At 43.5% G+C, this 13,351-nt stretch overlaps 1 protein-coding gene across 1 annotated transcript in view; it reads right to left on the bottom strand.

The window, feature by feature from the left end:
* Positions 1-11,876, bottom strand: part of LOC107110553 (diacylglycerol O-acyltransferase 2-like) — a 105,231-nt gene extending 93,355 nt beyond the window's left edge. The window contains exon 1 of the mRNA XM_015411352.1: positions 11,837-11,876. Within this exon, the coding sequence (XP_015266838.1) occupies positions 11,837-11,876 (40 nt within the window). The remainder of the gene's footprint in view (positions 1-11,836) is intronic.
* Between the last annotated feature and the right edge of the window lie 1,475 nt (positions 11,877-13,351).

The following is a 13,351-nucleotide window of genomic DNA, read 5'->3' as shown; positions in this document are numbered from 1 at the left end:
TCTTAGTTTCTGGTCCTTATTTTGTCGGGTATGTTTCATTTGTCTGACTAGCTTCTTTTTAAAATCCCTACATTCCTGATCAAACCAAATATTATTGGGGTGGGTATGTTGTTTGGGAGGTCCATAGTTAGTCAACAGAGGTTTAAGGGTAAGAATTAGATCTTCATAATAATGAATAACATTGGAGTCTGACTGTAAAAGAGACTGATGACTAAACCCTGAGTTCTATACCCTCTAGAGCTTGTGCAACTGTGTTATACATACGTTCCATCCACCTACGTCTCCTGTAACCAGGAGATAGATCTTCAGTGGGATCAGATGTCGGGGTTAAGAAAATCTGGTTGCTGAAACTTAAATTTAGTTCTAATGGGCAGTGATCACTTAAGCTACTATCCCTCACTTTAAAGTTGTTCAGTTGACTCAATAGGTTGGGGGAAATTGCTATGTCGTCAATTGTGCTTGCATAAAGTGAAGATAAGTATGTGTAGGACCCATCAGAAGAGTCATACTAGGTCCCGTTTAGAATGTACAAGTTGTACAGGGCAAGTAACTCCAGGAGTTTTATACACTCGGCTTTTTTATTACTTTCCGAGCCCTACTCATTTTCCAAATTTTACCAGCCCCAGCATATTTTATATTCTCCCATCTCTGACTAACACCTTCACCAGGCAGTGAGCAACTCCACAAGGCTACAACTGGGAGCTCATACGCAACTCCATAGTAGCTACATAGTACCCATAATGAGGAAAACAAAGAGATCTCGAGATCCAGAGGACCCAACAACACTTCTCATCTGCAAACAGAAAAAGATAGAAGACTTTTTTAAAGCAAAGAACGAAGCCGCTTACACCATTCCTGTTACTAATCAGTATGCTCCTCTGGCTGATACTTTCAACTCTGAGGAAATTCCTGCAGAAGCTGAAAACGAGCAGCAGGCAAACAAACCAGCAGAGGCCGTAGTAGCAGAGGGAGTTGCCAGCACTGCAACAGATTTCTGCCATCTGACAGCTAAAACCATGGGTTACATCTTTAGACTGCTAAAACAATTTTTGTAAAACTGGAGTATTTCGATTATGCCACAAAGACTGTGCTGGAAGCAACAGGCCTGGCCAATGGAAATCCCTCTAGGCAAGATCACAGAAGCCCAGACTGGGACCTGAAACAACCTAGAGAAAATAAGGAGCAGTACATACTGGTTCTACAACTGCAAAAGGTGTGCCTAACAATCTGCAGATATAAATGACAGCTGCCCATCTGGAAGCTGAAGGAGCAAGTCACCTCTCATCTAAGATCTCTATTTCCGGAAATTCAACTCCCAATAGATCTAGCTTCAACTGAAATACTAAACTGGACAAATCAAGCACAGAGAGTGCTGCTGACTTTCAAAACCTCCAAAATACCCACAATGCTTCTCCAAAAGAGATCCTTCCTGGGCAGCAAAGGGATCTTCCCAGCAAGAGTCTTCAGAAACACCTGTGTGTCCTCTCTGTTTCCAACTTCAACAGATACCACCGTAGAGGACTTACCATCGAGAACCAGGCCAACTTTGTCTCTTGATGAAAAAGTAACAACTATTTCATACAAAAACATCCAAGATGCCAAAGAAGGTGAAGAGGAAGATTGTTACCTAAACAACTCATTGGAAGGAATCCTCATCAGCTCTTAGCCATCAAAAGGCACCAGGCAATGACTTCCCACTCCCTCCCTCAATGATTCTGCCAGTGCCACCTAGCAAGCATGTAATAAAGTGTGCTATCCACAATGAGCCAGTTCCCACCACCCAGATGTTGGAGTGTAATCTGGAAAGTCATCCCAGCACCTGCCCTGCCCCTCACATGCAGGACTATCGGGTGGCAAAGAGGAACAACTGCATTTTTCACGACGCAGGAGGGGAGCTGGAAAGAATCTCCAACGACTGACAATTAAAAATTATTTCCTGGAATGTGGGAGGGTGGCATAACAAACTCCATGACCCTGATTTTTTAAAACTTTTAAGACAATCCGATATAGTGTTTATGCAAGAAACTTGGGTTCAAGACACTTCTCTAATAAGCGTCCAAGGCTTCAGAACATATGCAAGTGCTGCAGTTAAGTCCCACCACAAAGGCCGAGGAAGTGGTGGTCTTGCAGCACTTTTTAACGTAGACTTAAAAACAGAAATCCAAGTCATTGATAGCATCTGCCCCCACTACATACAACCATTATTGGTCAAGGGTGAGAAAATAGGCAACCTCTCGTGCGTCAATGTATATTTGCCCCCCAAATGCAATAAAACGCAAGACAAGGAGAAAATATGGGACCAGTTTGTTACCACCCTAGATCACTTATTGGCTCAATACTCTAATTTTAAAATAATCTTATGTGGGGATTTCAACGCAAGGATTGGCCCAGGCCGTTTAGCACCTCAAGGAAATCTAGATGCACAGGCTGCTGAATGTGCTTCCATACTAGATCGTTGATCCTCAGACCCTGTAGTTAACAGGCGAGGTCTAAAACTCCTGGAGTTACTTGCCCTACGCAAGTTGTACATGTAAGTCTATTATTAAATGTTCAGAAATGTTGAAATTCTTCCCCTGCAATTTCTGAGTGACCACTAACCTTTGACAAGATCTTCCCCTAGAGATTCAGTGTTTAAGGGGGATGCTCTTCACAACCTGAGAGCCAAGGCAGACAGTTTTTGGATGGATCCATCAGCATCCACTGTCAACAAAGAAGAAGCTAAGATCTAATTGTGGTTTACTCCCTGTACTCAAACTGCTTTTATATTATTTATTTATTTTATTTGCAAAAACTGTTCATTTCTGCCCTCATCAGGGCCATCAAGGTGACTATTTTTTCAAAACTAAAGACTCCCACTTTACGCTTTTTTTCTATACACAAGATTCATTTTAGATGCCTTTTCCTGCACCCTTCTCCATTTTTGTGATGAAGCAGCCAGAACTGTCTACAGTATAGAACACACATAATACTCATTATATAAGGACATTACAGTATTGGTTGTTCAGTTTTCAGTCACCAGAACACAGTAGACCAAATGAGGTTGTGAAGGAATGGGCTGAAACTTCTTGGTTTCAGGAAGTCCAAAAATCCCCATGGCCATCAAAGCGTCCACTTGGCAATGTTGCCCCTTTCCCTTACTCCTGGGTAGTAGCTGCTGCAACCAGCAAATCTGAGAGCATCTCCTGCTAGACAAATCTTTATCTGCATGGTCATTTAGAGAGTCCAGCTAGTTACCACATCTTCTGCAAGGAAAATCAATTGACCTTTGTTCGAGCTATCACACTGAATCAATGGCAAGCTCATCCACTGGCCATTTTGACCTCTGTGGTGTGTTTACAGAGATCAAGCTTTGAGCATTTGAAACATATGAAAGTACAATAAACAAAAATACAAAGGACAGCTAGATCTGAGTCCACTAGCACCTTAGAGACCAACAAGATTGTCTGGAATTGGAACAGAGGCTGCAGTCAGATGTGTATTTAGATCTGAGTCAGCTGCGAATGCCTGGTGGATCTAAAGTGCATGATCAGACAGCAACATCTGGGAAAGGTCCCGTAGTTGTTGGCACCTCGTGCTGCCCTGCCACAGAAACGGAGTTAAAAGACACCAGGGAAAGTCCGGTCCTAAAACTTGACAACAGGCCACGGATGGGGCTTCCCTAGTCTGATTATGCAAGCACGCTTTCAAGCCTTCGGAATGGTCTGCCCATCCCATCCCGACTCAGTGCCACCCCCACCCACCCCGCTTAGCAGTATGCACATAACCAGAGCGTCCTGTCATGCAGTGACGGGCTGAGCCTGCAGCACAAAGGGAATTTGACTGCGAGTCAAATTCCACTGAAGGTAATAGAGATGCTTCCCCTCTGTGCCAAATGGCACGTCTGACCACAGCCAGAGATCTCTAAATCCTTATATCCCACTCAGGAGGATATAAGGACTCAGAGGTCTCCATTCTAATGTGTATCTGATGAAGGGAGCTTAGACTCTCAAAAGCTTGTACTGCAAAAATTATGTTGGGCTCTAAAGTGATACTGGACTTGAGTCTAGCTCTTCTACTGCAGACCAACATGGCTACCCTCTGAAAAATAAAAAGAACAGAGGCCCCGGTCACACAGGCCGGATATCGCGGGGGGGGAGGTATGGCTAATTGCCCCGGAGGAAACTAACGCATGGCTGCCCGAGCACACGTCCCTGTCGAGGTCCCGTGGTTCGGGGAAAATGCCGATCAGACGGGTATCCTGCAGCATGGCACAGAAGCCACGCCGTGTGATCGCACTAGCAATCGCTCTTTGTGCGCATGTGCTGGTGGGCGCTGTTGCGCAACCTGTGGAGACGAACAGCGCTGGATGCCACGTAAGTCCACCGGGAACGCGATCAGATGCCCACCCTTGGCCCATGGTTTCAGGAAACTAGTACCTCGTAGGTACTAGTTTTTAACTCTGCACCTTCGGCGGGGAGCCACGGGTTCGCCACGGGAGCACTGAGCTTCCCAGATGTTGGGGTGAGATCGCACCCAGAAAATCCGCGGGATTCCCGTGCCTCTCCCACGGCAACTTTCCCGTGTGACCGGGGCCAGACATCATTTGTTCAAGCATCAGAAATGGTGTAAACACACAGCACTCTAATCCTTACACCTTACACAGCTGTCTAAACCTTAAACTCTGTACTTATTTTAACAATGTTTTTGCTGGGATACCTTGAAACCTACTGGACTTAATCTACTTTGAAGTAAATAAGCATATGTCTCGCTTGACATAACTTCTTCTAACAGTGCAACACTATGCAGAGTTACTCCAGTCTAAGACTATTAACTTCAGTAGACAAACTGAAACAACTCTGCAGAGGAATGCTCTGTAAGGATCTTCTGGCAACATACCAACCACAGAAAGAAGCTTCCTAAAAAACTTATTTGCAGATTGTGTATTTTTGTGTATACTTTCCTCTGCTTTTATATTTAAAGAAGTCTAAAGAATGGAGGCCTGCCAACCAAAATAATAAGCACGTGAGGGCAGCCAATCAGCACAAACAGGCCATCCTCTGTGACACCGAGATATGTAGGAAAAGGGATATGGCCCTGTTGTGTGGATGTTTTAATCCACGGTCTGGAGACATTGGTCAGAATAGAATTACATATGTTGTTATGTAGTGTTATGTCAGCTGCCACTGACATGTATTTCAAGAGAATCATAGGATCACAGGATCACACAGAGTTGGAAGGGGCCCTACAGGCCATCTAGTCCAACCCCCTGCTCAGTGCAGGACCAGCCTAGAGCATCCCTGTGACCAGTCTTTGCCCAGCCACTGCTTAAAGACTGCCAGTGAGAAGGGGGAGCTCCCCACTTCCCTAGGCAGCTTTCCATTGTTGCGTAACTCTTGCTGTAAAAAGGTTTTTCCTAATATCCAGCCAGTACCTTCCCACCCTTAATTTAAACCTATTATTGTGAGTCCTGTCCTCTGCTGCCAACAGGAACTGCTCCCTGCCCTCCTCTAAGTGACAGCCCTTCAGATACTTAAAGAAAGCAGTCATGTCGCCGCTGCCCCCCCCCCATTAACCTCCTCTTCTCCAGGCGGAACATTCCCAAGTCTCTCAGCCTTTCCTCACAGGGCTTCTTGGTCCCCAGTATATGTAAATACTGACAAGTATTTCAAGATTTAAATACAGCTATTTAAAATAAGGACCATTGGAGAATGGGGATCTCACTAGGACAAGGTTGTGCTGATAATTATACCAGAGGGTGTAGTGTAGTTGATTACATTTTAGTTTCTTTAAATCTTGGTTCCTTCATATGTAATTTTTCTATTCGGGAACAGCTTCATAGTGACCACCTGCCCTTAGTTCTCGTGCTCAGGTTAGATGCTAACATATGTTGACAACCTATGATTCAAGAACCTGATTTACCAACTAGGGTCTTCTGGTCTCCAGAGGTAAGGTCATCCCTTTCAACAATTTTGAACCAGTCTTCTATCTTGGACTATAGGGATAGATTAATAGAGTCCACTGATCATCTTCAAGCTGAATCCAATTATGAGATTCTTCTGCTCTTATAAATGAGTCGTTAAAACATAAATATCAGAGTATCAAACCAAATCATTCTGATCCATCTGCTAATAGCTCTTGGTTTGATAAAGAATGTAGAGAATTGAAATCACTTCTATGCTCCATCTATCAGAAATTCTGTAATTCTTCACTCTCTTATTTCCCAGAAAAATATCAAACATGCAAAAACTACTTAAATAACCTTATTAAAATTAAGAGGGGTGCATTTGTTGAAAAACAGTGGGAGTGACTGTTAACTTCTATCTCCCGCAAGGATTCCAAGCAATTTTGGGCGTTAGTAAACAGAACACTCAGACCAGGAATATCCAACCCTTCTGTCATTTCTCCTTCTACTTGGTACCATCATTAAAAAAAAAAAAATTTCAGAGGGAGGCTTCAGAAGCTTCCCATATTACCAACCTTGTATTGGATGATATTCCTGAATGGTCCCCTGTAACTTCTAATGAAGTTGTTTTAACCAACTAAACTGATGAAGTTGTATTAACCAACTAAAATCAGGCAAAGCTCCTGGTCCTGACATAATACCTGTGGAAATCCTAAAAGCTGATCCTGAATGGTGGGCAACCCCTCTGGCGGATTTTTTTACCATTGTAAACTTAACAGGGCACATGCCCACAACATGGACGAATGCAATTATAGTACCGGTTTTTAAGAAGGGTGGCCAGTCAAACCCTGCAAATTTTAGACCTATCAGCCTCCTTTCTGTCATTGACAAATTGCATGCTAAATTATTAGAAAACAAACTCCACAATTGGTTAACAGCTCAGAAATTTATCGGCTCAGAGCAAACTGGCTGTAGGCAGGGGAAATCGACTTTGGACCACTGTTTGGTTCTTTCTCAGTTAACAGGGCGCAGAAGATCCAAATTATATGTGGCATTTCTGGACCTTAAAGGGGCTTTTGATTCTATCCCCAGGAATCGCCTCTGGGAGAAAATGGCTGATACTTCCCTGGACAAGAAACTCCTTTTTTTTAATTAGCAGACTTCATATGTCCTCCTCATGTCAAATCAGATACTCTGCTTCAGGGAGATTAACCCCAAATATTTCTACCAGCAAAGGTGTCAAACAGGGTTGCATGCTTTTCAACTTTTTCCTAAGCGACCTTGTCCCCATTTTAACCCAAGTGGATGGCCATAGTCCCAAACTGGGTTCTACCAACGTCCCACTTTTGCTTTATGCAGACGATGCGGTTTTAGTCATGTTCCCAAGTGGGTTTGCTTCGCTTATCGCATTGCTTCCAAGAGTACTGCAAAATCAACAAATTAGAATTAAACTACAGAAAATCCAAAGTGCTGGTCTTCTCCAAATCTAGGAAGCAATTTACCTGGAAGATGAGCAATCACGAGCTTGAACAGGTAAAACACTATAAGTACTTAGGTTTTCATTTTCAAGCTACTGCAGCATGGACCCAACAACATAGAGTAACAAATAAAAATGCAGAAGTGTCTGCATTTTTATTTTTCTGGAAGAGGGAACCAATGTGGCCAAAACCTTATGACTACAAGGGTGTGGTTAATGACCTTTAAGTTCTGGCTTCGATTACATTATAGATCTGATCCCTCTAGTTACTGCTCCCAACTTTTGACTGAATCTAACCCTTGGTTGGTTATTATTGAAAATAAATTACAAACACTGAATATCCCTTTCGAATCCTTACTCTTACTTTTGGAATTGGAGGCAATGCAAACAAAAGGGACAGGCTATTTGAGGCGGAGCTATTTGAACGCAGCTAATAAGACATGTTCTCCCCTCTAAGCCATGGGGGATGTTGCCCACTGTGGGTCATCCTGCTAGCTGTTTTCACCAACTTCAGACTCCAGCGCTACGTAGAACCTTTCCACTTGCCAGATTCAATGCTCTCCGTTCAGCTGTCTTAACTGCGAGGTTTAATGGTATCCCTTTTGTTAATAGACTATGTCCCTGTGCAAGCGGGTCAGTTGAAACGGTGTCTCAGGTGTTATTGGAATGCCATTATTATGCCTATATTTGACACTGCACTTTATCGTCACTACCAGTTTGGTGTACTGGTCAAGTGTGCGGACTCTAATCTGGGAGAGCCGGGTTTGATTCCCCACTCCTCCACTTGCACCTGCTGATGTGACCTTGGGTCAGTCACAAGCTCTGGCACAGCTGTCCTTGAAAAAGAGCAGTTCCTGTCAGAGCTCTCTCAGCCCCACCCACCTCACAGGGTGTCTGTTGTGGGGAGGGGAAAGGAAAGGGGTTTGTAAGACACTCTGAGACTCCAAGTGAAGGACGGGGTATAAACCCAATCTCTTCTCCTCTTCTTCCTCTTCTTCTACTTGGTGGTATCAGAGAGCTTCCTGACTCACAACAATTGTTTTATTTGCTAAACAGCGATGATGAAAATATAACCGTTTCTGTGGCAGAGTCCTTGCAGGCTGCTCTTTTTATTTGTAGTACAGTATTGTAATGCAAAAGTTGTATTCAGATATGAAATTGAGACTTATTTTACATTGATTTTAGACTATCTTAATTAGAATGTTTTTTTCTCTTTGATTGGTATTCGTTCTTTACCTTATCTTTTTGTCTATTACTCTTTTTAATGTCAGTGCCAATAAAGGTAATTGAACTGAAGGTTGTGCCTGTTCAGAATGCTGGAGCAAGTCAGACCCTAGCACCAGGGAAGGGTGAAGCGGATGATACTGGGGCATTTTGCCAGCAGATTTCCCAAAATCTACAGCTTCTAAAAGATGCACCACAGATTCGCCACATACCTCCTGCTTGATAGCAAGGCTGGCCAAAGGTTGCACCCTTCAAGAAAATGACACGAGCCCCTATCTGGGCTACGAAAGAGGCCTCATAGCCTGTCCTGCAGTGACTGATAAGAGAGGCTTCAGACCAAGGTCCTGTCCATGTCTCAGCCTTGGCTTCTGAGCCTCACGATAATGGCTCACTTTGCTTCTACCTTTTCCTTCCTCTCAGCTGGTGAAACATTAACTGTCACAGATGTCACTGCAAAAGGATCAAAACAGGGGCTTGATCGTTCCTCCCTTTGTTTTTTGTTTTTTTAAAGATCTTTTAATTTATTTTCAAAAACATTCCTCCCTTTGGAAAGGAGTCTGTTTCTGAAATCAAGAGACAAAACAGCAAATTAGGTTCTAAGTAATTCTCAAGTATAGACACACACAACACAAGAGCCGCAAGAGTCCTATTTAAGAAGGCTGTTGTGAGCTAATCAAGTAAAAACGTGATATATTTAATTACATAAAATAAAGGATACAGAGGTAAACACTCTCTTTTTTGTCTTGTCCGCAGCATTTCCTGTAAGCAGCTATGATCCACCCGCACAACGGCATGCAGCCCTGGGAAAGGAGCAACCATTCTGCTTATGGTTGCCAACAGGCCTGGAGAAAAAGTTCCTTTAACAGAGACTTAATATTAGAAATGGGTCATTGAAGCCTTTCATGGCATGGAATTAAATAACATCACTTGGAAATAACATCTCATGGTGCCTCCATTCAAGGGACACGTCCCTCCAGGTTAGTGGGCAGCAAGAACGGTGCTTCCATCTTTGGGGTGAGCCATCTAAAGTTCAGATTATTTGTCTCATGGCTTAATATGAATTTAAACCCCAACCATAGCTTTTTAAAAAACACTTTTCAAAGAGGTTTTTTTTAAAAAGTATTCATGGGAATGCTTTAACCATTTAGTTGTCCTGTTCTGAGGTAGGGAGGGAGCTCGAAGTAATTATCTCACTGGATTTGTTTTAGTACTAAGACTCTGTAGGATTCCCAAGAGAGTGTTTTTATGTTCCCTTAGCTGAAAGACAGGTCATTTTTTAAACACTTAGCAGAGTTTGTGGATCTCTAAACACTGTTTAAAAGACAGAGTCTTGTGGAACTGTAAGACTATCAGATTTCATGATTGTGTCAATTGTGTCCTTCAGACATTTTATTTTTCATTTGGTTCCATGCAACAGATGGGCAATATTTGGTCCCACTGCAGAAACTGCCGGCCTGGAGAGTGGCAGCAGAGCGGATCCCCTGCAGCAGAGTGGCCAGATTGCCAGGTTAGGGTCTAGGAGGACCAGATTCAAACTGCGCTCTGCCATGGAAGCTCACTGGGTGGACCTGGGCCCACCTTGCTTTCTCATAGGGCTGCCAGCAGTCCTGGAAAAAACTGTTGTGTCCCTTTAATGTGTGGAAATGAAATGGAGAGCAGAAAGCATTTGTGGCATGGAGGAGGAGGAGATTGGATTTATACCCCATGGCCCTTCGCTACCTGAAGGAGTCTCAGAGCAGCTTACAAACTCCTTTCCATTCCACTCCCCACAACAGACACCCTGTGGGGTAGGTGGGGCTGAGAGAGCTCTTTCGAAGACTGCTCTTGAGAGAACAGCTCTGAGAGAACTTGTGACTGACCCAAGGTCACCCAGCTGGCTGCATGTGGAGGAGGAGGATTGGGGGGAATCAAACCCGGTTCTCCCAGATCAGAGCCCGCGCACTTAACCCCTACACCAGACTGGCTCTCCCATGACATCCCATGAAGCCTCTTACCAAAGACAGGATGACTTTTCTCCAGGCAGGCAGCAATTTTACTTAACAAATGCTTAACTTTGGCAGCTATAAGTATTTCATATGGGTTAGACAACCAACAGCAGACTTACACCTTTCTAAATTGCTTAGGATTGTACTGTTCGTTGTTAGAATCATGAGATTTCTGATCCTTCATGCCTATACCATAAAGTGCACAATAAAACCATTGGAGACTATTTCTAAAGCCTTTTGTAGGCTCACAAAGTCCATGTGCCATATCATGATTAGGATCAGTTCCAAATAGGTAAAAATAATACCAGAAATGAAGTTACCTAGTACTTGTCCTTACAAGAATATAGCATATTGGAGTAGCGAGCATTCTAAGCATGTCTACTCAGAAGTAAGTCCCATTTTCATAGAATCATAGAGTTGGAAGGGACCTCCAGGGTCATCTAGTCCAACCCCCTGCTGCACAATGCAAGAAATTCACAACGACCTCCCCTTCCACGCCCCCAGTGACCCCCTGCTCCATGCCCAGAAGATGGCAAGAAAACCTCCAGGATCCCTGGGGGCCAAACTCATCTGGAGAAAATTGCTTCCTGACCCCGAAGTGGTGATCAGCATTTCCCTCGGTGTGTAATAAAGGGCCACAAGAACGAAGCACTGATTCAATAGGGCTTGCTCCCAGGGAAGTGTTCTTAGTATTGCAGCTATCAGCTACCATAGATTTTAACTTTTGTTGCACAGATTTCCCAAGTGAAGATTAAGTGAACTAGAGCAACAAAAATACTCTTCCAAGCACTTTTTAAAAAAAATTCTTTGCTAAAAATTTCCCAGTATACCAAAGACTGTTGTTTTTGTTTTGTGTGCGTGAGAAGACTATAAAATACTAGTTGATTTTTAATAGCACTGAACATTAATCAACAAAAGGTTTTTGTCTGTCAAAATCAAATTTCCAGTCTAATTTGAAGGCATTCAAAACCCATAAAGGGCAATGCAACTTTTACTGACAAAATTCCAGTTTGTGTTCCCTTTTATTCCCATACTGTAGTTAGAAATCTCCTTTGATGTGAGAGTGGTTTGGTATCAGAACCAAATTCTTCCGAAGTATAGCATATGCTTCTATATCAGACCTGTTTGGTGCTAAAAGACTGAGTTTGTTCATCTGAAAACAGATTATACACAATCTAAGTAAACCACACTGGGGAACACCACTGTAAAATACAATCCTCCACAGACCCATTTTCAATCACAGTAACCTTTTGCTGGTCATTTTCTTACCACTCTGGTTCTGGGAATAGGCAGCAATGATTGTTTTCATGGTGCTCAGGCTCTTGATTTCAAGCTTCTTTAGACCTTCAGAGGTTAAAAGCTAAGTTGCAAAGAGCTATCTCCGCAAGGAGCCTTTGACCGCTTTCAAGCTCCACCATCTGGCCAAAGGAAAACTTAACCAGGGGGAGGGAAGGGAAACAGATAAATCCAGAACATACATTGGTGGGGAGGGCATGGGGAGATAATCAGAGCCTTTCAGAGAAGGCATGACTTATAGGCAAGTCCTGGCTTTTTCCACACGGAAGTCTGCAAAATATTCTAGTCAGATAAGCTATAGTTTTAGCAGAAACCCCAGGATCTCAGTAATTAGGAGGAGTCTTGTGGAACCTAAAAGACTAACACATTTTATTATAAGTGTGAGTCCAGTGGCACCTTTAAGACCAACAAAGTTTTATTCAAGGTATGAGTTTTTGTGTGCACACACACTTCCTCAGATACACTGAAATGGAAGATAACAGTCCATACATATAGGCAGCCGGTGAACAGCAAATTAGTATACAACTTAATGAATGTTTTAAAAAATGCAAAGATGTCAGAATCAGACCCTTGCCTGGGTCACTGGGTCATTCTACTTGCACATATGGCTCTCTGATGTACATAGCTTTGCTTTGCTGAATTCTATTATTATTGCGCAACAGCTATTTCCTCCCCGCTTGTAGTTCCCAAGCCTCATGTAGCACCTGCCGGCAATGTATCAATCTGTTCGCAAAGATCCTCCTCTGACATTCCTGCGGGAGGAGTGATTGAGACATGTCTGTGTGAACTGTAGATTAGCTGCGGTTTGTAACACTGTGTAAGGGAGCCTCCTCCATAATGGCCAGAGAGAACCTTTGCTGTTTCTACTTTCGCATGGCCTTCGAGAGAGTATCTGTTGGATCCCCAAGCATCGAGAATAAATCCACGTTTCAGAAAAGCAAAATTTATTTCAAAGCTTTGGAAAGATACTCAAACAAGTCCTTTGTTAGGAATGGATACAAACAGCCAGGGCAAGTATAATAAAGGGATTTGAACCAGGTACCGAACCAATGGATCACTTTCCCGCTGGCGGGTAAAGGGAAACGTTGCGCGCTCAATCCCTGGGAACACTACTATATCCAGACATAATACAGGTGCAGTTCCCAGGCTCTAAAGGCAACAAGCTAGCATTCAAGCTCACCTCCTACACCACGTCCTCCAGATGTCCGGCTTAGCATTACAGCAAAATAAAATACAGGCTAGCAGGCAGAGGGGGGGGGATGAACTGTACAAGCGTACAAGTAACACAGAACACAATGGCAGCTTGCTGACATACTGCCCCCTCCAAAACACATCTTATCCTCCGTCTCCCGGGCAGGGCGGGAGATCTCCCGGTTTGGCCGGGAGCCCTCCCGGTTTGTCCGGGAACTCTTTGTGGAACTTAAGAATCAAATAAGGGGCCCGAATATCCCCTTCTTCCACCCATTCGCGGTGCTGGGGTCCGAAGTC

Source organism: Gekko japonicus, unplaced genomic scaffold (genome assembly GCF_001447785.1).
Source record: "Gekko japonicus isolate JY-2015 unplaced genomic scaffold, Gekko_japonicus_V1.1 scaffold2506, whole genome shotgun sequence".
Taxonomy (NCBI): Eukaryota; Metazoa; Chordata; class Lepidosauria; order Squamata; family Gekkonidae; genus Gekko; species Gekko japonicus.
The sequence above is the reverse complement of the archived record's forward strand: the minus strand, read 5'-3'. Positions and strand labels throughout refer to the sequence as shown.